The sequence below is a fragment of the Crocuta crocuta genome, unplaced genomic scaffold (assembly GCF_008692635.1).
Source record: "Crocuta crocuta isolate KB4526 unplaced genomic scaffold, BGI_CrCroc_1.0 scaffold101, whole genome shotgun sequence".
Taxonomy (NCBI): domain Eukaryota; kingdom Metazoa; phylum Chordata; class Mammalia; order Carnivora; family Hyaenidae; genus Crocuta; species Crocuta crocuta.
This window is the reverse complement of record NW_027527956.1, coordinates 8492939-8517119: the sequence shown is the minus strand read 5'-3', so window position 1 is coordinate 8517119 and position 24181 is coordinate 8492939. Positions and strand designations below refer to the sequence as shown.

The 24181-nt window shown below is 60.7% G+C and overlaps 1 protein-coding gene across 1 annotated transcript in view; it reads right to left on the bottom strand.

Moving 5' to 3' along the window:
* The window catches only part of NFATC1 (nuclear factor of activated T cells 1), a gene marked incomplete at its 5' end in the record, with an annotated part of 96183 nt that overhangs the window by 48879 nt on the left and 23123 nt on the right, over nucleotides 1–24181 (bottom strand). The window contains 3 exons of the mRNA XM_077752713.1: nucleotides 8107–8247; nucleotides 9753–9925; nucleotides 10417–10619. Coding sequence (XP_077608839.1) covers nucleotides 8107–8247; nucleotides 9753–9925; nucleotides 10417–10619 — 517 coding nt within the window. The remainder of the gene's footprint in view (nucleotides 1–8106; nucleotides 8248–9752; nucleotides 9926–10416; nucleotides 10620–24181) is intronic.

Below are 24181 nucleotides of genomic sequence, written 5' to 3'. Positions count from 1 at the left end.
ACCGACTGTAAAGTCTGTCCCCAAACAATCACAGCCAGACGGGCTTCTCCCCCTGCCCTGTTTGCAAAGAAGAGATGTGTGTGTGTTACAGATCCGAAATCATAAATAAATTACACAAAATCTCCTTTTTATGCCTCACTGTGCGGGCGGGCAGGGGTGGAGGGTGGAGACAGAGGGAGGAAATGTGAGTCACACGGAGCCCGGAGCAGTGTCTGCGTGCCAGGACCACGCCAGCCTCTCGGGACGCCCCAGGTCCCAGCGCAAATTACCCACCAGATGAACCCACTTGCTGATAAAATGCAGACCAGCGGCCCAAGGGATCGGCATCGACGTCTCCTCCAGGAAAACATAACAGGAAACTAAAAATACACTCGGCTGTTCTTAAAGGCATCAAGCCCCACAAAGCAGCTAAGTTTCCGGAGCCCTGTGGGCCCAGGACGCGGGCGCGGAGGCACCTTTGTGAACCCTGGTCCCTGAGCTGGGCGAGCTGGGGACGCGGCTCCAGGCGCCGAGCTCGGGGATGGGGCAGGCTGGTCAGGGCCAGACCTGCTGGGGCCCCCGGGCAGGGTGCCCACCCACTGCTTGCTCCAGGTAATCGAAATTACTCTTCCTGTAAGCAAGTCCCCTGTGTTCCTGCGCCTCTGAAAACACCTTCAGAAGGAGTCGCAGTCTGGACAGCAGGGGCCACCTGGCCACTGCCCAGTCTCTGCCTGTTGGTGGAAACCACGGCTGGAGTTTCCCTGAGGAATTCTCGAGAGGGTCCCGGCCTCCCGCCAGAGGCGGGCAGGGGGGAAACCTAGGCCCATGAGGGGCCAAGGACGTGGTAACGGGGGCCCGAGCCCCCCGCCTGTCCTCGGCCCACCTGTGAGCATCCCGGAGGCTCATCCGAATAAGGAAACTGATGGCAGGCTCTGTGGGGCCGGCGGCCTTTCCTGGGCCTGGGGGCAGGGGTCCCTTCAGACCAGCTGTCCGGGGCCGGCGAGTCACAGTCCGCAGCGCACGCTGCGTGTCAGCTTTCCCGAACGCCGACCCCGAGAGTCACACACTAACGGACTGCAGGCCCATCTGGACACGCCGGTTAGAGCGGCTTCTGGGGACCCTGCAGTGCGGGAGTCAGTTCTTTGGGTCTTTATGTCTGAATTGCAGCCCTTGAGATCAGGCTCTGTCCCTTCAACTAAGGGTCCTAAATGAGCTGCTGCCGCTTGTGTATCCGGACGGCAGCGCCGAGGCCATTCCACGTGGCCAATCATCGTGGCCGGTTCCCACGTGCAGGGCGCCAGCAGGGCCCCGGTCACCGGTCTCCCCAGGAGCTGGTGGCGGGGGCCCTGCCGTCCAGCCTCTGGGCGTCCTCCTTTGCTGAGCACGGCCTCGTTCTCTACGGGATGGGCCGGCTCCCAGCGGGCTCGGCCTTATCAAGAGCTCCGGGGCCTCAGGAGGAAACTGTGCGCAAGCCCAGAAGTAAAAATATTCCAAATCATTAGGGAACTCCCTGCCGTGTGAGTCATCGGAAAGGCTTCCCCGCCACACCCGCCTCGAGGCTCCCACAGCGGGGGCTCTTAGTCACACAGCTCCCGGGGCGGCTTAGAGCAGCCGGGGCCACACGGGGAGGCCCCCCCGGCCTCCTCAGGAGAAGCCACAGCTTTCCGGAGGCATCCTCGAGCCCCCGGCGGGCAGGAGGTGCATGCACGGTGATGGCTTTAGATCAAGTCACAGCATTAGCCGACGGGCAGAATGGAAACAGCGCGGAGCCCCAATCAGAAGGCCCCCTCTGGAGTGGTGGGACCACGTTTCCTCGGGCCCTTGGCCACACGCACGGTCCTCTCTGCACCTGGCTGCCGGCTCTGGGGGTGGGCTGTGCATAGGACAGGAGCAGAGGGGACCAGAGCGTCCTGTCCCTGGGGAAGGAAAGGCAGCGAGGGGGTTGCAAATAGATGGCCCCCTGCACTCTCATGGGGGCCACAGAGGACACGGGCCCTGACCACGCAGCAATTGGGGCTGGCCGGGGTGGGGGGCTCCAGGGTTGTTCTGGTCAGTAGGAGCATCCCCACATAGCTTGTCTTCATCCCCCCAAACCCCCCAAACCCCGCCAGGCCTCACACTCTGGGGCACCCCCTGAACCCCTGAAACTCCACCAGGCCCACACTCTGGGGCACCCCTGAATCCCTGAAACCCTGCCAGGCCCACACTCTGAGGCACCCCCAAAACCCTGCCAGGCCTCACAATCTGAGGCACCCCTGAACCCCCAAAACCCCACAAGGCATCATACTCTGGGGCACCCCCAGAGCTGCCCTAAGCAGACTGCTTCCTGCAGAAGACACCAGAAAAGAAAATCACCCATTAGCCGTCAGGCTCAGCCTGACAGTTTCTCACGTAGCTGAACGTGGAATTCCTGGGAGCATGCCCTGGGAAGGGGACCCCTGCGTGCACAGGGTCACTGCAGCACAAGAGCCAAGACACAGGCACAACCCCAGGGTCTGGCCACCGCAGGTGGCTAAGCATGTGGTTCATCCGCAGGACAGGAAGGTACCAGCCTAAAACGGCAAAGTCCTGACACGCACTCCTGCGTGGACACGCGCGGCTACACATACAGAACCACAGTGTCCAGAGCAGGCTGGCCCAGGGGGTCAGAGGGCAGCTCTGAGGCGGCCAGGCTGGGGAGAACGGGGTTAACAGCTGATGCGTAAAGTCTCTTTGGGGAATTTCTGGAATTAGCTCTGGACACACCAAGAACCACTGAACTTTAAAGGGCTGAGTCACGGCTCTGCGAATTGTATCTCAATAAAGCGGACACAAAACAGAAGTTGTGTGATGGCTGCGTGTGGCATGCCGGAAGGCGGCCTTGAGAGGAAGAAGAGGAAGGCTGGCCCTTCCGTCCAGCTGCGTGCTCGAGACACCTGCCCCTCCCTCACCCCTCCCCTTCCCACCAGGACTGAGGGCCTCGACAGGTGCCTCCAGAGGCCACTCTCCCCGCTGTGGAGGGACCTGTGCCCACTTTCTGGATGTACCCGAGGAGCTGGGTGTCGTATGGAGCAAGCCTCGGGGAAGGACTGGTCACCGGCCCAGAGAAAACAAGTTTCGGTGACAACCTTCTCACGGTAAAGACGCAAGGTCTCTGATCTGGCTGGGGGAGCCCCGTGGGCGTCTGTGGACGGGTCTCCCAGTGCTGGTCACCGGGCCCCGGGAAGGGCTGGGAAGGCACAGAGGTCACACCCAGCCCCCACAGGCCGCCTTGTCCCTCAGATGAGGGCCCGAGAGACCACTCCGGGACCCGCAGAATGGAGGACTTCCCACCGAGCTGGGCTGAAGCCACGTCTCCCCCATGGGCACCAGGGCGCATCCCGAGACATCAATCAGCAGAGAGAAGCTCTGAACTGGAAAGGGAGTCTGGGACCCGGCTGCGCTGTGGCACGTGCCACGCTCCCGGCCGACTTTGCTCTCTAGCTGGGCTCCTCCGGAGGCCACTCCAAACATCTCACAGCGGACAACCGCGGGGTGAGCATGCAAGTCCGAGGCCACGGCGGAAGGAGGCAGCCTTGCCGGGGGGCGCTCTGGCCTACCGCTTTCCTTCTGCTCCCTGGACACGTGCGGCTTCCAGAGCCACCAGCCCTGGGAACGGTCACGGGTGGCGCTGTGCAGCGGGTGCTGGTGCCCGCGTGACCCCCTGGGCCTGCAGGGCTGGCACCGCAGAGGCTGCCTGAGCACACTGCCCTGGAGTCAGCTCCCCGGCATGCTGACATGGGGAGCGAGGTGGCGGTGGCTGTCTGTGTGGATGGATGATGCCCTCCTGCCCCTCCCACATCCACACCAGGAAAGCAGGAAGGAGACCCTTTTCTTTCTCGCCAAGTCATGAACACCAGGCACGTGAGCTGCACCGCCAGCTGGTGGCATCCGTATCTGGGAAATTTCCAGAAATGCTTCAGAACCAGCACGCCAAGCTAGTGGGACCAGAAGCCCTGAAGCCACGGCCACGGCACAGGGTTGGGGAGGAGATGTGGCTGCCACCAGAGCGAGTGTAACACGACCCTGCAAGCACTGCCCAGCTGTGAGCACCCGGGGCTCCCTCGGGCGGTCACTGCCACACAGTGTGGCCAGGAGTGGGGATGGCCACACCCCAGGACAACAGAGGGCTACATACACACACACACACACACACACACACACACACACACACACACACAAACTCCCTCGCTCACATCCACAGACATGGACCATATACACGGACTGATACACGCCCTGATACAAATCTGCTCGCTCACACAAGCCCTGACACACACCTGCTCACGCAAGCCCTGGCCTCACACGCACACACCTGCTCACTCACACGCCCTGACACAGGTACCCTGCACACAGCACTCCTAAACTGGCCGCTGGAGTGCAGGCCTGTGCTGTGACCAGGTTCATACTTAAAACTACCTATGACTCCCACAACCCCCTGTGCTGGGAGGTGAGATTTCCCCCGTGTGCCCGCTGCTCTGGGCTGTGGCCTGAAGCCTCGCCCTTGAACACGAAGTCATCCATGCAGATGGTCTGAGAATTTCTGGGACTGGCAGGGGGGCGGGGGGGCACACGGGAGGCACAGATAAGGAGTGAGCCACGTCACACATGCACACACACACATCTCAGGGAGCCCACGGGCCCACACTTTCTCCTCCAAAGCAACATCTTACAGTAAAGTGGCCGTTTTCCTGCTTCTGGAGCAAACGGACACATCTCAAACCCATAGGAGAGAACTGTGTTGACCCCGAAGCCCCCTCCCTCCCACAAGCCTTTTAACCTTGAACCTGGAGCCCCCTGAAGGCTCTTCTTCACAATAGCCCCAGGATTAGGGGTGTTCAGGAGCAAGCTGGAGAGAGCCAGTAGGGGCAGCGTGTGGGTGCAGCCGGGGTGGGGCCTAGGGATGTAGGCTCATCGCCTGCCAAGCGCCTTCCTGCTGCTGCTGCCCCCTCGGGCCGTCCAGTGCACCCCGTGCACTCAGCAGGCAGCCCTGTGCCCACTCCCCTCCCAGGAGCACATGTGGGTCGTGTGCGGCCTCCCAGGGCTTGGGGCCTCAGGGGGTGTCTGAGCGCCTAATGAAGGGGTTTCCAGGAAAGACCCAGTGTTGACATGGTGCTCACACCAGGGTCCAATGAACTGGCTTCCACGTTTACATTTCGGGGAGCCCGAGGAGTGAGCATGGCAGCAGCTGAGGATGCCGGGTGGGGCCCTGAGACCATGCAGACAGAAGACCGCTGGGGGCCGCCCCCAACCTGCAAGCTCCTGGGGGCCGCACGAGCAACCACAGGCTGCATCCAGTCCACACAACTGCCAAAAAGGGAGGGGTTGTTCTCAAAACCCCCTGACTTTGGGTGAGATTTGCTTTGCAGCAAAGAGGCCAAAGCAGGCTTTGTTCTCAGTTTCCAATAACCACAACGGAGCAGGCAGGTACCCGCACAGAGCCCCGGGGTCACAGACGTGACAATGTTTGGCGGATCCAAACCTGTGACACATCCACCTCTTGTGCCTCAGCCCCGCCTCCAGGAGCAGAGCGAGTTCACGTTCCGTGCGGTGTCCTCACGCCTATGGAATATGAGAGGGTCCCTTGGGCTGATTCAAACATTTACATGCTCGATCCACACTGTTGAGGGGAGCTCCAGAGATCTTCACCACCAGGATGGGGGTTGCGGTGTCACTTTCTCACTTCCTGCATGGGGACGTCCTCGGTGTCCGCAGGTGAGCCCCCGATGTGGGCATCCCCAGTGTGGGTGTCTGGCACCCGACTCTCGGCCCCACAGGGGTGCGTGTGTTCAGGTTCCACAGTCGGTCAGCAACGCCGCCTCACATGGAAGCCGCAGACACTGACCCCAACCCTCAAAAAAAAGGCTATTCTAACACTTGGGCATTTTGCAAGACACAGTAAAGGGCCCCCTGAAACCACAGGACTGTTCTGGAAAGCACCACCACGTACACGGCCAGAGCTCCGTGCTGTCAAGCTCTTTGTGACACCTCTCGAGGTCCCTGCAGCCCTTCCTCCTGCCTGGGCTGCCCCGAGGGACCCGCCGACACCCACCGGGGGGTGGGGGGCCGGTGCAGCTCCCAGGACGCCTGGCTCCCGTGCGCCAAACGCCGCTCTCACCACGGGCACCAGGAGACCCTCCTCCAATGCCCTCCTCCCGCGGAGGCGCAGTGGCTGTGGCCGGCCTGCCGGGCAGGAACTGCTCCGTGNGGTTCAAGACCTCCCACAACAAGGTCTCCTCACTCACATTCTGGCCTGGGCACCTCCCAACCAGCGCTTTAGAGACTGAACTTCACAACAGATCAGTGACCTTGCCGGAAGCCTAGAGAACGGATCAGCTTTAGTCTAAGTTGACTTTAGCAGTGTCTCCAAAAAAATCAACCAAGAAGAGCCGAGTTGTGGTTGCAAAGGGCGTGGGGACGTGGTAGGAGGCACGAGGGCCACGCGTGTCTGGAGTCAAAAGCGGAAAGACGTTCTCTCTTCTTTTGAAAACGTGATTTTCACGTACACACATGAACACACAAACCACCTTTCTAAATTCAAACATGCAGCCATTGACGGTGTCCAGACGTGCAAGCACGGCATTTACACACATCGGTGGCGGGTGTGGGCTGCTACCACATCACCACCCACGTCCACGTCTCTCCGGCTGCTGGAGTGGACTAAGGTCCTCATACTGCGGGTGGCCAGCTCCACGTGGCATGTGATGCCCTGGAGTGGACTCCCGTGGCTGATCAGGATAGCCACGTGGAGAGCACCTGACCCGCCGAAGGAGCCACATGGTGCCCACCAGGTGGGGAGCGCCCGGGAGACGTCCCATGGTCACGCCTTGGCGCCAAGGTGAGGACTGGTCGGGAAGGATGGGGAAGAAAGCACGTGGACGTCTCTTTTGTGCAGCAGCTGGGCCAAGTCCCAGCACAGCGCCTGGCGACCCTCCCCCACATGCCCAAGTTCATGTGTCTAAAACTCAAAAGGTTAAAATCATTTCACAATTAGCCTCCTCCAAAGAAAGGTGTCCAGCAATGCAAATCCTTCTCCTTATCATTACGCTTGGTCCGATTTTCTCTGTAATTCACGACATTTTCCAATCACGTGTGTGATTACACAGCCTTTGCAGCCAGTTTTGATGAAGGCACTTAGCCTCCTGTGCAAAATCAAGACCCCATTGTGGACTCTGAGCGCTGCTGTGGTTCCCAGCACTGGTGTGGGTCCCGCGCCCGTGCCCTCCCGGAAACTCTGGGCAGGAGACGTGGGGGAGAAAACAGGCCAGCAGGACAGCCACCTACAGGCGGTGGGGGCAGCATGCCAGGGAGGTCGGGGGGCACAGCTCGGCGGGACTGGGCTGCAGAACCACAGCCGCTGGCAGCTTCCAGGAGGGACCAGCCACGCGCACTGTTGCCCCCTTGCTTCACTCTCGTGAGCGCTCAGCAGCCTCTCCTGGGACAGGTTGGGGGTGCACACAGCCCACATCTGCCCCACCACACACCCAAGCTCTTCACCCAAACGTCAGAGAGCAGAGACTGCAGAGACTGCTGGCCCTGCACCAGCAACAACCCTGGGCCCCGCTCTGCACGCGAAGGTCTACGCCCACTAACCTACACCTGCCAACCCAGCGGTGTGTACACACACACACACACACACACACACCACCCCCGCTGGGAGCCCAGGAGGCCATGGCAGCACCTGCTTCTGCATCTCTGCAGCCTGAAGGATTCCACGAGGCGTGGGGAGGCCTCCGGTGCAAATGCCAGTCCCATGGCCACTGCAGCTGTTCCGCATCAGGACACTCACCTCCCAAGGTGATGACTCCCACCTGAGAAGCCCTCATCTACGCAAGACAGAAAGGGTCCTTCCCAGATGGACCGAGCAGCAGCTGCTCAAAGCCAGGAAGCAGACGTGTGTCCAGTCCAGGCAAGGGGCCGCCACGGCGAGCAGGCGGCGGCCCCACACCTACTGACACGGCCGCATAAGGACAGGCCTCACCCTAGAGCTCAGCGATCTGCTCCGGCCGCGCAGCATGGAAGCCCCAGGCGGCCACGCTCCACCTCCAGCCACCAATCCCCCTGGCACCCCACGCAGGCAACACTCTGACGGTCTGTTTATAAAGGAAATACCTGGTGCTTTCTCCACGAAAATGACCTTGGAATCTTGCAGAAAGTTATGGCCGGACAGGACCATCTTCTTCCCGCCGAGGACGGGGCAGCTGGCCGCGCTCTGCTTCTCCACGAGGGGCAGCTCCTGGGCCGACCGCTGGGCTGCGCGGGGTCAGAAAGCGAGAGTGAGCTGACGCCCCCGGCCCCACCTCGCGCCACAGCCCCGAGACGGCGCCCCGGGGTCGGCCATGCCGCCAGGGACCGCCACCTCCGTGGGCTCCTCAGGGTCTGGGGTGAGGGCGTCGCGCACTCGGAGCACAGGGCGACCGCACTGGACACCCGACCGCCGTCACGGCAGCCGCTCCAGGACAGGCTCGCGCGACGGCGCAAGCACGGAAGACGGCGCGTCAGCTTCTGCACGTGGGAAGACTGACTTCCGGGGGCATGTGCGCGCATGTGCAGTCTGCGCACGTGCGTTCTGCGCGTGCGCGTCCGTGCGTCCGTGCAGTCTGCGCGCGCATGTGCGGTCTGTGTGTGAGTCTCCGTGGGGCGAAGGTGCCCGCCCGCCAGGCTGGACCGGACACGCCACTCCAGGTGAGGAACCCCCTCGGGACACCCTGTCATGGTGGGAAGGGGGGGCTCTGGAAGCTGGGAGCCACCGTGAGACCCCACCCCGGGCGCTGTGGGGGTGCGGGCCCGGCGTGAACTGAGGGCGGGGTCTGGCGGCGGGGGCCCTGTCCCAGCCAGGCGCGGCGGGACGAGCGAGGCTGGGGCCCGAGGCAGGGCTGGGGGAGGCGGCCTGAGGCCGGGCCCGAGGCACAGAGCGAGGACCTCAGGCCATCAGGAGAGCACGGGACGCAGTGGGCGCTGAGCCGCGTCCGGGCGGAAGTGGCGTCTGTCTCCCTGGCGGTTCTCACCCACTCAGGGCGCCCGGAGGCGGGAGGCCACGCTTGAGACAGGTGCCGCCGCCTGCGAGCGACCCACGGGCGCGCCGAGGTATGGGGACAGGCGTCCATGGGGCTCCACGCGAGGGCCACGGGACAGCCATCACAGGGAAGGGGTCCCGGGGTCGAGGTGAAGGAACCAAACCCAGACACCCCCACTGGAGGGAGGGCAGGTCAGGGTTAGGGTTAAGCCACAGACACAGGTGAGCGTCCTGCGACAGCCCCCCTGGGTGAGAAGAGGGCCCTGGGAAGGTGACGTTCTGACAGTGGCCGGTGGGTGTGGCCAGAGGACACTGACCCCTCCCTGCGCGCAGGAGCAGAGGACTCTGCCCAAGGCTGGACAGGAGAAGGGATGGCCAGGGGCTGCCGTGCAGGACGGGTGGGTGGACGGGGCTGAGAAACTTAGGTTTGCTCAACCCAACAGAACAGAAGCCCAAACCCCGCAGCTCAGGTGTCTGAAACACGGGGCGTTTGCTCGAATGTGGCGAGAGCACGCGTCTCAGAGTTTCTGGACAAACACCTCTCCGTGTTCCCCGCGAGTGCGAGGACCCGGCTGGGCAGAGCTCCTGAACCTGTACCCAGCGAGGCCAGGTCCTCTGGCCGACCCTCCAGAGGGAGGGTCAGAGTGGCTGCACATCGGTACGGACACAGTTGGTGGGAAAAGTCTGTGCGAGGTGTAACAGACAGGAGGGCGTGTGGCACAGGGCCGACTCCGATACTCACAGCACTCGATGGGGTTCGAGGCCACTTGCAGGGACAGTGTCCGGCCATTGGACTGCGGGATGTGGACCCGGAAGACCAGCCTCACCCTGGTGTTCTTCCTCCCGATGTCCGTCTCCCCTTTGCGCAGCTCGATGTCTGAGTTTCTGAGCTTCAGGATCCCGGCACAGTCCACGCTGCCCGAAACAAGAGTCACACCATCCTTCAGTCCCTGGGGTGAGGCCCCGGACGCCCTGCCCCGCCCCCGAGAGACCCTAGGAGCCACGTGTGGGCAGAGGACAGGAGGCTGTGAACGCAGGCCCTACTGGCACAGATGGTCAGGCCCCAGCTTGCAGGTCAATCCCGCAGAAGTAGCGAGCACGCCTGACTGCCCGTCGGCACCTGTATCATGGTGGCGGCGGCCACGTTCAGGAATGAGTGGGCGTCAGGAGCAGGATCAGGCACGAGCGCGCTGACGGCTAGGGACTGAAGTGCAAGGCCCACGGAGCCCAGCACCCGGAGCAGATCCACTACCACAGACATCTGGGCTTTACCCTCGTGTTAAGCCGAGGGCAGAGATGCAGAGGAGGGAGGGGCACGCGGCCCACACTGCCGGGCCGGCCCAAGCACCCCGGCCCTGCGGGCCACTCTGCCGCCCCGAGCACCCGGCCCCGCGGGCGCAGCTTACATAGCTCGCATGTTGTTCTCTGGCAGCAGTGGGATCTCCAGGACTTTGGTGTTGGAGAGGACGGCTTCGTGACTGGTAGTGGACACAGTCTTGCCTGTGATCCGATGCACCTGGTAGAAGGCGTGGGGTCTCAGCAGGCGGTCGTCCGCCGTCCCGATGAACAGCTGTAGTGTGAGCGGCTCATTCTCCAAGTAGCCGTGTAGCTGGTGAGAGAACAAGGTCCCCCGTCAAGCACCCTGCACACACACTTCTCAGAACCAGTTAGATTTTTATAAGCAGAGGCTGATTCAAATGGAAACTGTGCAACAGATACTGGATGCTAAGTTGCTCCCATCCACTTCTCTCTGTGACAGATGATAGGAACGCTGGGTGCTTGGTGCTAAGTTGCTCCCGCACTCAAGCCCCCTCCTCCCTTGCAGCTTGTGAGCAGCATCTACTCTGCCCAGCATCTGCTGTGAGGACCACGTGTGGCTGGTGCCACTGGAAACCCAGGGCAAGGCCAAGCATTTGCAGAAACCCCTTCCCATGATGCATTCAGGCCCGGCAGCCCGCAGGGCGAGGTCCCGCTTCTCACCCACAACCCATCCCGACAGCACGTTAGACTCTGCTGACGCCGAGTGACCGGCGCACAGGAACGCCACCAGTGCTTACAAATCTGCAAGGAGGCCAGTGCTGCCAGCCCCGCACGCTTCTCAGACGGGTTCTCCGAGAAACTCCGGAAAGGACGGCCCATGGCAGACACGCGTCCTCACCGTCCCACCCACGGGGCACAGCGTGAGAGAGCACCCGCTGTAAGGCAGCCTGGAGAGAGGGCAGGCAGGGGGCGTGAGGGCACCTGCGGCAGCACCCAGTCTCCACCTCTGCCCCGTAACCTGGCCACCGGAAAGTCACCTCACCCACCTCAAAGACCTGCCCAGCAGCACAGGAATGATAATGGGGCAGAAGAGGCGGCCCCCATGCCCTCAGGGACCAGGCGCAGGCAGCGAACACCGACCTAAACAGATGGAGGGTGTCCCTGGGAGAGCGCCAGACGGCGGAGGATGGGGCGTCCAGCAGGGGGACAGGGCATCCTGGGGGCAGAGTGTCCAGCAGGGAAGGAGGCCTCAGACCCGGCCCCCAGGCTCCGTGCTGGCCCCAGTCTACTGTGTGTGTGTCTTTCGCGTTGGTTTCATCATGGCGTCTGGACGACAGGAACAGGGGCCGCGGCCCGACGGGGGCAGCGGGGCTGGTCTTCGCATGCTCTCCAGGCGCAGCCACAGCCTCCAGGGCGGCGCAGGCAGCTACTGTTTTAATTTTCATGGGCTCTTTGGTGGACCAGGCGCTGGCCAGCAAGACACTGCTGGTCATAAAAGGCCCCCGGGCTGAGTGCTCACCCCCGTCTGCACCCCTCACGGGCTCCCAGCCCCGGAAGGAAACCGCTCTGTCCGGGTCAAGGGCACACGAGTGGTGCTCGCTCGTCAGCAGCCACAAGAAGGTAAAAGGCTACTTCCCCGGCTTCGGGCAGGAGTCTGAGCAGAGGTTTCATTTGCTGGAGGCTGCGGGTCCCCTTGCACAGCGTGGGTCACCCTCCACGCAGGGTGACAGCCTGTGCACCCCCGGACCCCCCTCAGCTGGGGGACATGCAGTCAGCCGGACACCGGGCCATCCTGTGGTTTGTCAGGAGCACGCTGCTGCCTCCCTGTCACGCAGCTCTAGCCAGGGCGCTGTGAGATTTGTTCTAAATACTGGACCTCAACCCGACTTAGAATCTTCAACACAAACACCCAGAATGTCAAATTTAAGGTTAAAAATGGGATCCAACCATATGAAGCTATTAACCGAAAGGAGCAAACAGTAGTTCAGATCAGCAGCGAGCCATTGATCAAAACCATGCTGATGTAAACTCATGCACTCATTCTCACTTCTTAGTTAAGAGATAAGTCACTTGTAAGTTCTGGGTTCTCAGAAGAGGGGCCTCTGATGAGGACTGTCCTCAGGAGGCCCACGCGCACACTGCCAGCGCCCTGGGGGCCAGTAGGAAGACCACAGCGTGCCAGAGGCCACTGGATGAGGCCAAGGGCCAGGGCTCCCCATGCACACGATGTCACAAGTACCGTATGAGAAACTGACCACCACCTGTGCGATGTGCAGGACACACATTTGCACACTCACCTCTCACCTGCACTCATGCACACATTTGCCTGAGGGCTCCCTAACATACTCTGGAGCTCTGTGCTTGGCTGGGAAGATTAGTTTGTAGCAGGGACACATGCGTCTTTTTCTGCTGGTGACAGTCCCAAGCATCTGTGGACGTGGTCATCATCAGAGCAGCTTTTTCACATTAAAATCATTGCTCTTTCATCCCTATCCACAGGTGCCTGATGCACACAGACTAAACACGCGTCTGACAGGCGTGTGCACAGACAGGGAGCGCAGCTGAGCTGTGCAGCTGACAGGAGCCCAGGTCTCCATGGAGGGGCCAGAGATGCGGCCGCCGGGTGGGCACATGGGCAGGTCCCAGGGGCACCTTCTCCGTCCTGCCCGTCCACGCGTTGTCCTGAGTCCCCACGCACATGAGGACCTTGCTGAGGCCGTGCTCGGAGGACCTGCACACAATCGTTTCAGGGTGGTTCCTGCGGACACGACGTAATCCTGCAGAAATGCCTCTCCTTTCTGAGCTGGAAAGCTCTTTCCCATGTGAATGCATGAGGGTCCCCAGAGGGTGCTGTTGGCTCGGGATGGGACCCGAGGCCAGCTTGTCTGCCCACAGGAGTCCTCATCTCCTCACGGGAGGGTGCCTTCAGGCCTTGCCTGATTTAATGAGCTTTCATGAGAAACCTCTACTCCCGGCTAGACTCAAATCTACGTTTTTTATAACAGGAAACGTAAAAGTAAAATCAGAGGCTGATTAAGGGGCAAATTTTGCCACTCAGTGTTCCGTTGTGTGACATTTAATGCAACAGGAAGTAAATGAGTCTTTGGCCAAAATGGTCTCTTGTGTGGCTGAGGCGTGTTGGTGGCATGTGGATGGAGGGCCCGGCGGCATTCGGGTGCTTTGGAAATGACAGGCTAGAGCCCCCCCGGGACCCACTTCTCTGATAGCACGCAGGGCGCAGCGGATTGTGGGTATAACTTCATCCTCTTAAAAACATGCCATTTCAGTGAAAACGGGAATATTTAAGGTTAAACTTGGGAGATAAACATCTATTATTTAAAACACGAAGTTCATTTTAAGAAAGTAATTTAAATGCTGCACGTGCCCGGCTGCAGGGGTTTTCTGCCTCTGGCACATTTTAGTATCTGTCAAAACAATATTTATAAAATCACCTGTCATAACAATGGCCTCTCTTTGCTTCAACTAAACTAAATGCATTATTCCATTTTCCAGGTACGAGAGTCACTAAGTTTCCGACACATTAAGTGTTTGTTTCTAGCTTCTGTGCTACCTCAGCACTTACGGGGCAGTGACAGGCGGTGACAAGTGGGGCAAGTCCTCTGGCAGGGCCACTTGCGCTCGCGAAGGCGGAGCCGAGGAGCCGGCTCGCGCAGAACCATCCGTCCAAAGGGAGATAATGTTCAGCCAGGTGTTAGACTCGCACCTTCACACGACGTGGAGAGAGACCCAGCCCCAAACAGGATTCACTTTTTACCTCCACGCTTCCGGCCACCACGCTAACCTGTGAGCCCGCGTGGCGTGAGCACAGCTGTTACACTAGATCCAGAATCCACACAGCCCTTGCCCACGCCACCCCCAGAGAGGGTCTCCTGCATCCACACAAATTCCTCAGATGACGAGAAGGAAGATCCCACATGTCTGCTCACCGGCACCGGACGCAGGAGGGGACGGCGCTACACTGACCGTGGCAGGGCCTAGGGATCAGCTGTCCCTCCCAGTCACATCTGTGACACCAGGGTGCGCAAGTGGACATGGTGGTCACAGACACTGCCCCCCCCCCCCCCCCCGAGACCGTGTGAAGGGGAGCAGGAACAGAAAACCACGAATGAGAACAGACCACGGCATAGCACGTGGGGCCACAGTCGGCAGAGCCCTACGTGCACACGTGACAGGTCCACACGGCCACGCCTCTCTAGGCCGTGCCCCCAGGCACCTGCTGAAAAGAGCTGGCAGAACCTTCACTGGGGGTCTGAGCACTGTCTGTGCTGAAAAGCAAGTGTGCGAGGCCACAGCTTCCTGCTTTGCCACGATGTCTAGGATCAAGCTGCCTCATGAAGACAGCATGGACCTTGAGAGGCTGGCCGACTTGTCATGTCTCCTGTAGAAGAGCTCAGGGACACAAGGAAAGCAGTTAACACGGCTGTTTTCTGATGTTGATGCTGATGTCGGCACCACACTGTCTTCTCAGGAAAAGCAACGGAGACTCAGTTAACATGAGGACCGTGGGCTCTGCGGGGTCCAAGGGCCTCTGCCCACTGTGGCCCTGAGTGGGGGACACACGGCACCTCGTCCCCGCGAGGCCCAGCTTCTCAGAGGGCAGGAGTGTCCGGGGATTCGTGGACTCCGAGTGTCTGTCACCTGTGACAGGTATCCGCACACCCTGGGGTCTGTCTTGTCTGCAGGGAGCCAGCAAAGCCCTTGCCGGTGTGGCCAGCCAGGCAGGGCCAGGAGTGGGCTGAGCCGTGTGTCCCAGACGCGGGCCCTCCCTTCTCTCGGAAGACTGGAAGGTGCCGGCCCCTTGGCTGGCCGCAGCTAGGTCCAGAAGGGCCTAGAGTCACAGACAAAGGTGGGTCCTGGCACTCGTCTGAGGGAGGCAGAGGATGGAAAACTGCGGCTCTCGCTGGAAAATCAATTATGTGCGAGTTGAACCGTTGTCACAGAAGCAGCTGTGGCATCAGAGGGGGACAGGACGGAGCAGAGGGGCGACCTCAGGGCAGGCACAGAGCCTCAGACCGCAGCTGTCTCTGACCTCCATGGCCCCCAGGGGGCTTTGATCTCAGTCTGTCTCTGTCCCCTCTCTTCCCCGCCATAACCAGGGTATCTGTGCCGGAGGTGCCTGGCTGAGGGACCCGGTTTGGGGTCTGGAGTCTGGGGTGTGGTCAGCAGACTCCGCGGGAGAAGATGGGGGACCAGTGAATGGTGTCACGTGAGGCTGTGCACACGTCCTCATGGCCACACTCCGAAGAACAGGCAGTGGGAGCAAAGAGCGTCCGCAGCGGGGACCTCAGCTCAGAGGCCCACAGACAGAGCCATAAGCGGCTCCGGGCTCTGCAACAGGGGCTCTTCCCAGCCCCTCCCCGGGTGCCTGGTGCACCTCCAGATCCGTGCTGGGACCCCACGCGGCATGGGCTCCCATCTGGAGATAACGGACTACAGACCTGGGGATGGATGCCCCAAACCCTTTGCCACAGAAGGGGAGCCGGGTGGGGGATTCCACTCCCTCTACACACAGGTGTGCATGTACACACACATGAGGTAGGCACGGGCTCACACATGTGCACACACTCGGGAACGTCTACGTGTGTGCACGCGCGTGTCTGTGCGTACACGCGTGTCTGTGCATACACACTTGTGGGTGTGCATGTGGGAGAGGATGCACACGGGGGCACGTGTGTACACACGTGTGCGCACTGCAGCCAGCAGCAACACTGAGTTTACACCGTACAGTGTTATGTAAGTTCTCAGAATTCCTCCTGTAAGCGAATCCTTTGACTCACACACTAGCTTTACAACGTAAGCCAGATCTATAGGTGCTCGCCGCCAGTGCACAAAGCCTCCACGGCGCACACTCACAGAAGGTTCTAGCAACAGAACGGCTTTAAGGGACTGTACATTGTTCCTTTCGGGAAAAAGCTCTTTCTAGAGCTCCCTGCATGGGGTGTGCAGAACTTTTCCACCTTTCTGAAAAAGCACAAAACAAACAAGCTGGGGGCTGTAGGTAACGAGTCCACCTCGTAAGTGCTCAGGACACACAGATGCTCAGGACCACCGGCCACCGCCTGCAGGTGGGGACTCTGGCTCACACCCACTTCCCTTAACGGGACAGTTACATTTTACAATGGATTTGAAATTTTTCAAGGCCTTAAATAACCAGTTGTTGGCTCCAACTGCCTGCACTTTGTGTCACTTTGGCGTGGGCGTGCGTCTCGGATGAGACATGGACGAAACCGCTCGCTGTCCCTCTCCCAGGGCCTGGGGTGCTCGCGGGACATGCATACAGAGCGAGGGTGGTGTCTGGAGCACCTGGTGGCCTGTCCACTCCCACCATCAAGGTGCCACGTCAGGGAGGCACCAGGCAGGGCGGGAGTCCGTGTCTCCTGGCTGCCCCCCTGCGTCCAGGGATCAGGACAGAGTCTCCAGGAAGAAGGGGCGTGGAGAGGAAAAGGTGGGCAGCATCCCATGGCTCTGCAGTTGTGAGGCCTTAGCTGACTCGGTTTCCAGTCTTGATTGCAAGAAACTCAGGTCCTGTCTTCACTTGAGACTTGGCCTTCCAGATGCCCAGCCTGTGAAGCCACCTGAGTGCACGGCCCCAGGGCTGCAGAGCAGATCTGCCCTCTTCCGAGGGCCAGGGGCGCCAGCCATACGTCCCCCTTTCACTACACGACTCCTCTCCTGCATCAAGACCTCAGACCTGCCCCGCTGACGACAGGTGAGAAGGACTGGCACACGCAGGTCAGACGAGGTCAGTGCATGGGCTCAGCTGGCCCTGTGACCCCTGCCAGTCGACTGGCACGGTTGGTACGTGTCTGTACTTCAAGGACACGTCCAGACACACAGAGAGAGAGAAGGTTCTGGTCCACCAGCTGTGTTTCTTGGACGCCACTTTCCAGCACGTCGTCACTGTGAGCCTTCCGAGTGGCTCCTATGCAGCGAGTGACAGAAGAAGGGCAGGGAGATGGGGGGGCTCCCCAGGGGTTTGTACGGGGGCATCTGGCCACAGGTGTGGGGGCTGTGCGTGAGCACTAAGTGGAGCACACAGTCTCCAGGCTGGTTCCACCGACCTGAGGGCGGGGGGCGGGGGGAGGGGGACTTGGGCGGCAGCACTGGCCATGTGGGCACTGGCCACTGGCTAGCTCACCGCACATGGGCACGTCGTCCCTCACAGGGAGCAGGGCAGCTGGGGTCGCCCAGCACCGACTCCTGCAGGCCGACCTACAGACGGGATGGCGCTGAAGCCGGAAGTGACCCAAGATGTCACCCACGGAGCCGGTGGGCAGGATTCACACAGACATGCGTGGAAGCATCCGGAGAACAGAAATTGCTTTAGTTTTGGTTCAAAGAATGTTTTGCACCGAAACACTACATCTAGTGTTTCTAATTAAAAACACGCTGAGAAGACTTAACTTTCTCCTGAGGGAAAAACGATCTAGAAACAGCACGTGAATGTCCCAGAAACCATATGGAAACATTAAACGGCAGCAGCAAACACCTTCAGTGATTCTGGAACCCAGAGCAACCCCAGAAGCCTGGCCACAGTGGAGAAACAGCAACTTCTAGAAACATCCGTCTTCAAAGAACACCCATGCAGCGATGGGGTGCAGCGTCTACACAGGCATGGGCTCCCATGAGCTCACGGACCCCACCCACTGGCCACCTGCCCCTGGGGGCAGGGAGCCCCGGAGGAGAGGGCGTCTGCGACTCCCTCAGGACCTCCTGGCCTCGCAGGGTGGTGCCCCCACAGAGGTCACTCACCCCCGGCCAGGCCCTCAGTGACCCAGAGGACAGCGAGGGCAGGGCCTGAGCACATCGGCCGACGGAGGTGCCGCACAGGCATCACGATGGGACCCTGGCCTGCTGCCTGCAGCCCTCCCCCCGCACCCAGTGCTGCTGTGGGGACACCACCTGCAAGGCCAGTCAGGGCGCGACTGCAGGGCCTGCCTCCGAGCGCTCGGGCTGCAGCTGGACCAAGCGCCCTCTGTGCTGACCCAAGGCAGACCCCAGTGGTCTCCCGGAGCAGAGCGAGGGACTGGGGGGCAGCCCGGCTCGGCAGGACCCTCTGCCTGCCTGGGCCACGCGGCTGGCGCTCGGGGACAGTGCAGAACAGCAGCTCAGGAAGGAGGCACCCTCCGGTCCGTAGGCTGCTCTCAAACACAGGATCCGCTTTAAAACCACAGCAGGACAGGGGACAAAGCCTCCAGCATCTGGGCGGTCGGCACTGGCCACCCACCTCCTGGGCGTGCAGGAGCGTGGGGTCCCGACCTACCTGCGACCCACGGGGTGCATCCGGGCCTGTCCTCGAGGGCTACCCCTCTCCCCAGGTCACCCTGCGCTAGCTGGGGCCCCCGGGGGATGACACCCAGGGGCAGAGCCTGGCCCGCAGTGGGGAGGAGGCCTGTCTTCAGAGCACATGGGGCAGGGGCCTTCTGCCAGGTGCAGCCCCACCTGCGGGCACCAGGCACCTGCCACTTGGCCACCATGAGGAGGCACAGCTGGGATGCGGATTTCCTTAATTTCGACATTTTTATTAAAGATGATAATTTCTTAGGGCACCTGGGTGGCTCAGTCAGTTAAGCATCCAACTTTTGATTTCCACCCAGATCATGATCTCATGGTCCGTGAGGTCAAGCCCTGCATCAGGAGCTGTGCTGACAGCATGGAGCCTGCTTGGGATTCTTTCTCTCCCTCCCTCTCTCTCTGCCCATCTCCTGCTCACCCTCTCTCTCTCTCTCTCAAAATAAACTTTTTTTTTTAAAGATGGTAATTTTTTACCATTGTCTCCTGTTAAACTGCCTGGCACCCCACCCCCCAATCACACCTGCGCCTGACTTGACGTTTCTGAGGCTCAGCATAGGTGAAGAGGGCACAGGGCACGCACCTCTCTGTGGAAAAGCCCTGAACGTTGCTCTGCCCTCAAAGGATATTTCAGAAGACCGCCTACAACAACAAGAAAACGTGGCCGAATTAAGACCAATTGTCAGAGGTTCTGAGCATAAGGAGACTATATGCTAAAATCTCCACATCTCAGAACAAGGAAGCACAAGTTTTAAATCAGAAGATTTCTGGCAGCTTCCACTGCAGTGCTGCTCACGGACTTTATTCCCAGGGATGTCTGGGCTGCACAGAGAACCAAAACCAGGCTTCCGTCAGCTTAGCTGAGCAGCAAGCCTCAAACAGGTGTCAAGGAGCCTGCCTGAGTTCGGATACCTTTGCTGCAACTCAGCAGGTGGTAACGATATTCCAAGGATTCCCCCCCAAAATTACGATGATGCAAACTAGTCACCTGGATGGCACTCTTACAGGGACACCATGCACTGGGGCATCTCTGGCTTCCTTAAGTGGGATGAGCCCTTGCTGTCATGAAAGCAGACAGCACATTTTGGGGGGTGCAGGGCAGGTGCAGCCATTGTGGACCCTGGCTTTCCAGGTTAGCAGCCCCTCCTGACGGTAGGAGGTGACACGTGCCGTGACAAGCCAGTAGGAGACAATGGGGGAAAGAGCACGCCGCGGGTGCTGGACACCAGCCGGCTCACGCGCCTGCCAGCTCCGGCACCCGGCTCTGCAGCCCCACGGTCAGCCCCACACAGAGGAGGCTTTGCCGGCCTCCAGGACGGGCGAACTCGGGCTCTTCCCCACTGTGTCCGTCCCTGGGCTGCAGGCTTCAGAGGCCTCACGTTACAGGGACGCTGGCCCTATTCTGCAGGGACACAGCTCAGCCCTGATGCACCTGGAGCAGCCTGCCTGAGCCTGAGGCCGGGGTGGTCCCCGGGGCCCACGAGGACCCCGTCCTCTGCTCCAGGCCGGTTCCTGCATCATCAGGCAGGGCTGACACTGGCTACTGGCCACCAACCAGGAGTCTGGGACCGACGACAAGCCTGAAATGCTGGTTACGACCTCGCGAGGCTTCCCAAGGCTTCTCGTTTCAGTGACCCATTAATTATTCACGCAGACCCGGCCTCCTGTGTGGTGGGCTAGATGCTATCAGCCAGTCACTTCGGGACCTTGGTAAACAGAGCTTAATTCTTTGACCCCTGGCTCAGAGATCAGTGATGCCCTCCAGGCTGTTCCTAGGGCCCCTGCAGGGCTGCCGGGAGCAGACAGGGTCTCTGTGGACAGGGCACCGGGCACACAGGGCAGGGAGAGGCTCACACAGGACAACAGAGCAGAAAACCAGGATCAGTTCCGCCAGGAGCCCAGTCTCTGAAGGAGGAGCCCCCAGGGCAGCGCTCTGGGCTCTCAGCAGCAGCACTGGCAAAGGGCCAGCCTCCCCGCATCCCCTGGAAAGGTGAGCGCCACGCAGGCCCTCCTGATGCCTCCCTCCTCGCCCAGGACTCGGGGGGCCTTGCTACGCCAGACCCTCTGACAGCCACGCTCCAGCCTCCCGGGGTCGGAACTACAGCCAGCGTGGGGCCGGCCCAGGAGACCACGGGTGTGAACTCAGGAGAAACAGACGCCGGCTGGGGTCCCGCGTGGCGGCTTCCCCAGCGACGGGGGCAGGCCACACGTGCATCCGCGCCCCCACCCGGACACGAGGCAGAGCCGACACGAGTGCCGAAGCCCCTTCCCGCCCTGCAGTCTGTGCCTGGGAAGGAGGCCCTGGGGGTCACTGTTCTCCTGGATGGAGGCGGGCCGGGAGCCGGTCCTGCCCGGGGGTGCGGCCGGGCACCTTGTTCTGCCCGAGGGGACTCTGGTCTGATGCACAGACCTGGAAATGCAGCAGGGTCAGGCGGCCCGCAGCCGGCACGGAGACGGCGTGTTTCCATCGGGCTCCCCAGAACCACCCCCACAGGGCCTCGTGGCAAGGGAGGAGCGGGCGTGGCTGGAGCCCCGTGTCAAGACGCGCGAAAATAACTCACAGGATAAAACCTGTGGTTAGCGTGCTTTCGCAGCACCTGAGAGAGCTTTCTATTTTCATGTGTTTTGTAATTACAAGAAACGCTATTTTTATCCAACGTGCGGGCCACCGACTGAAAGAGAAAACAAACTCCCCAAACTCTTTCTTTTTAACTGCTCACCTCACATGTGCACACACAGGAATTCACTTTGCCACGGATCCATCAGAAGAGCCTAAGTCACTTGTTTCTCTCCCGTGAGAGACCCTCGCAGCACTGACAGTTTCTGTCGGGCACCATTTTCTTTCTGTATTTCCCCCGTGAGGCTGGGGCGGCGTTCACCCCGTTCAAACCCACAACCAGCTCTTCCATTTGCCGTCATTTAATCTGAAACTATTGTTATGATGTTTTATATACCACTTCAAATTCCTGAATCTCTCCACTGTGAGTGAATCCTCACTGAGAGACTGGAAGTGGGGGCCACAGACCATCCTCAACCACGCATACCACGTTCTGGGCATCGCACGTCCACGCAGAAGGTGCTAACGTTTGCACGCACTCTTCCCACCACCGGACCCGTGGCCCCAGCTGCTGTACTTTCAAGAAATGAGAGTGTTTTGCTGCCCAGTTCTCGCTTCTCCGTGAGCTGCTCCATGGCCTTTCCCGTCAGCAGGAGCACGCTTCTCTTCGGTGAAAACTGCTGCAGGAAAGGGAGTCGAACGTCTGCAGTTACAGAGCTGGGCTCCCGCATCCTTGGCCTCTACCCGCGGGAAAGGTGGACAGACAATGCCCACTGGCCAAGGTGTGTGGTCCCGCAGCCACGCAGGCAGGCGCTAATTGGCGTCAAGCACGTGGCCACAAGCGCCGTCCCACAAACTCCACGCTGCTGACTGTCATCTGGGCGGATGGCCTTCCTTTCCGGGGCTCCTTCCCGGGCAGGCCTTCTTTTTCTCGGGGCGGAATAAGGTGAAAGTGTGCCGTGCCTGGCGGAGGGCCCTCTGGCTGGCCTCACTCTCCCGATGACCGCTTGGGGCTCCAAATTCTGTGGTGGGGGCCCAGCACTCCTCATCCACCGCCCGCAGCTCTGGGCAGGAGAGCGAGCCTGTGCCCACGCGGATGGGTCTGGGCAGGAGGGTCAAAGCTTGTCAGGACCAGAGTCCACGTGTCACACTGCGGCCAACCTCCACGGCCACATGTCCTCCCTGAGGTGAAGGGCGATGCCCTCGGGTGGTGGATGCTGCCTGTCCCTGTCGCGGTTACCACGGCGCCCCAGGACCACTGGTGACAAACGCTCCAACTCTCAAGCCAAGTGAACCTTCCGTCCAAGCGTGTTTGGTTGGGAGGCCGGTACGCCCAACATGGCCCAGCGGCGCATGGTGCCCCTGCCCGGGGAGCACAGAGCTCCCCGATGCCTCGCGGCATGCGTGAGATCCCCACGACACGGGAAGGGACGGACCCCACCCGGGAACTCCACAATCCGTGGTTCGTGGGGGCCACAGAACCTGCGTTTCTAGCGACTCCCAGGTCAGGGACCTCACATTGAGAACCTCTGTCTTTCGGAAAGACAGAAGTCTTAAAATCAACCACTGAAACCACTGAAAATATCCAAACCAAAAGCGGTGCCACGTGAATGGCATTCACTTAAATATTGACCAAGGCGACCTTCGATCCACTGTTAGAGATGTGCCAGGCAGACGCCGGCGGCCGAGGTCTCCCCAGGCCGCGGCCTGAGGGGCCGCGAAGTCTGGGCAAGAGGCCAGCCCAGGGCTGGCGGCGCCCGTGGGCCGTGCGCCGCTNTGGGTGGACGGGCGGGGCCGACCCGGAGCGCGGGAGCGACAAGGCGGGCACGAGGTCTCTGCAGAGGCCCGTGAGCAGCCCTCTGGCTCTGCTAACACTTTACAGATTTTTATAGGAGAGCTCCTCAAAAATGAAACACTTTAATTTCGAGGTTATGTTTATTTTAAGTTTTCTATTCCTATTTGAAGTTACTCAAAGGAGTAACAGCCAGGGTCACGGCTCCTAAGAGGCACAGAGGACAGCCCACAGTGCACACTGCCCCCCGGTGCCGTCAGGAAACCAAGGCCCACCCTCGGGGTCCTTCTCCCCTCTCCCATCTTGTGTGAATCAAACGTGTCAGCCTAGGAAGATGTGGGGCGAGGAAGTGACCATCTGGACACGGCATCGGCGAGGTTCCAGCCACGCACGGGACCTACACGCCAGCGTGGCCCCCCCACCCGAGGCCAGGCCCCCGCGGACGACCCCCAGCCCTCACGGTCTCTGGGAACCCCAAAGGGATCCCACTTCCACAGTGCTGACAGCCGGGTCTCAGCCACAGATCGAGGGCCACAGAGTCGCCCTGCTCCAGCACTCTGAGGAGAGAGGCAGGACTCTGCGCTCAGGTAAAAGCATCTAGAGAGGACAACTGACTCCAAGAAGGAAACAGAGAAGCAGCTAGCTGTCTCCATGAGCAGTGGGCCAGGCGCCACGTCGGGCTCCTGGCGCATCCTGCAGGGGGTGGACGGGTACCTGCACGCTGGGGTGTCCTCCGGCCGACGCCTTCACAGCCCCCCGGCTGCCCTCCGTCTCGTAGTGGGCTCTGTGGTGGGGCTTGGGCTGCACCTCGATGCGAAGCTCGTAGGGTCCCGAGCGCGACGGCAGCTGCCAGTCCAGGGCGGGGAGGGACGGGCTGCAAGGGAACACAGGGCGTTAGACAGCGACGCCACGCCCCACTGTCCACACCGCCGTCAGGGTAACGTCTGCGTAAAGCCAACGGTTATGTGACCGTGACGCACGGCCACAGGCTGTCGGGTCTCAAGACGAGGTTCTGGACAAGATGCAAACATCGCCCGTCACGACCTTAAAATATTTCCCTTCCTGCATGACAGGCCGACATAAATGGTTCACACTCCCTAATAAGACAGGTTCCAGAACCAGCTGCAGATCTTTGCAAGGTTACCGAGGTGCGAGCCTGACCACAGAACCGGCAAGCCACGGCCCCACCCCTGGCTGTCAGGGCTCCCCCGCCCCCTTCTCACTGGCGCACAGCAAGCTCCCCTCCCCC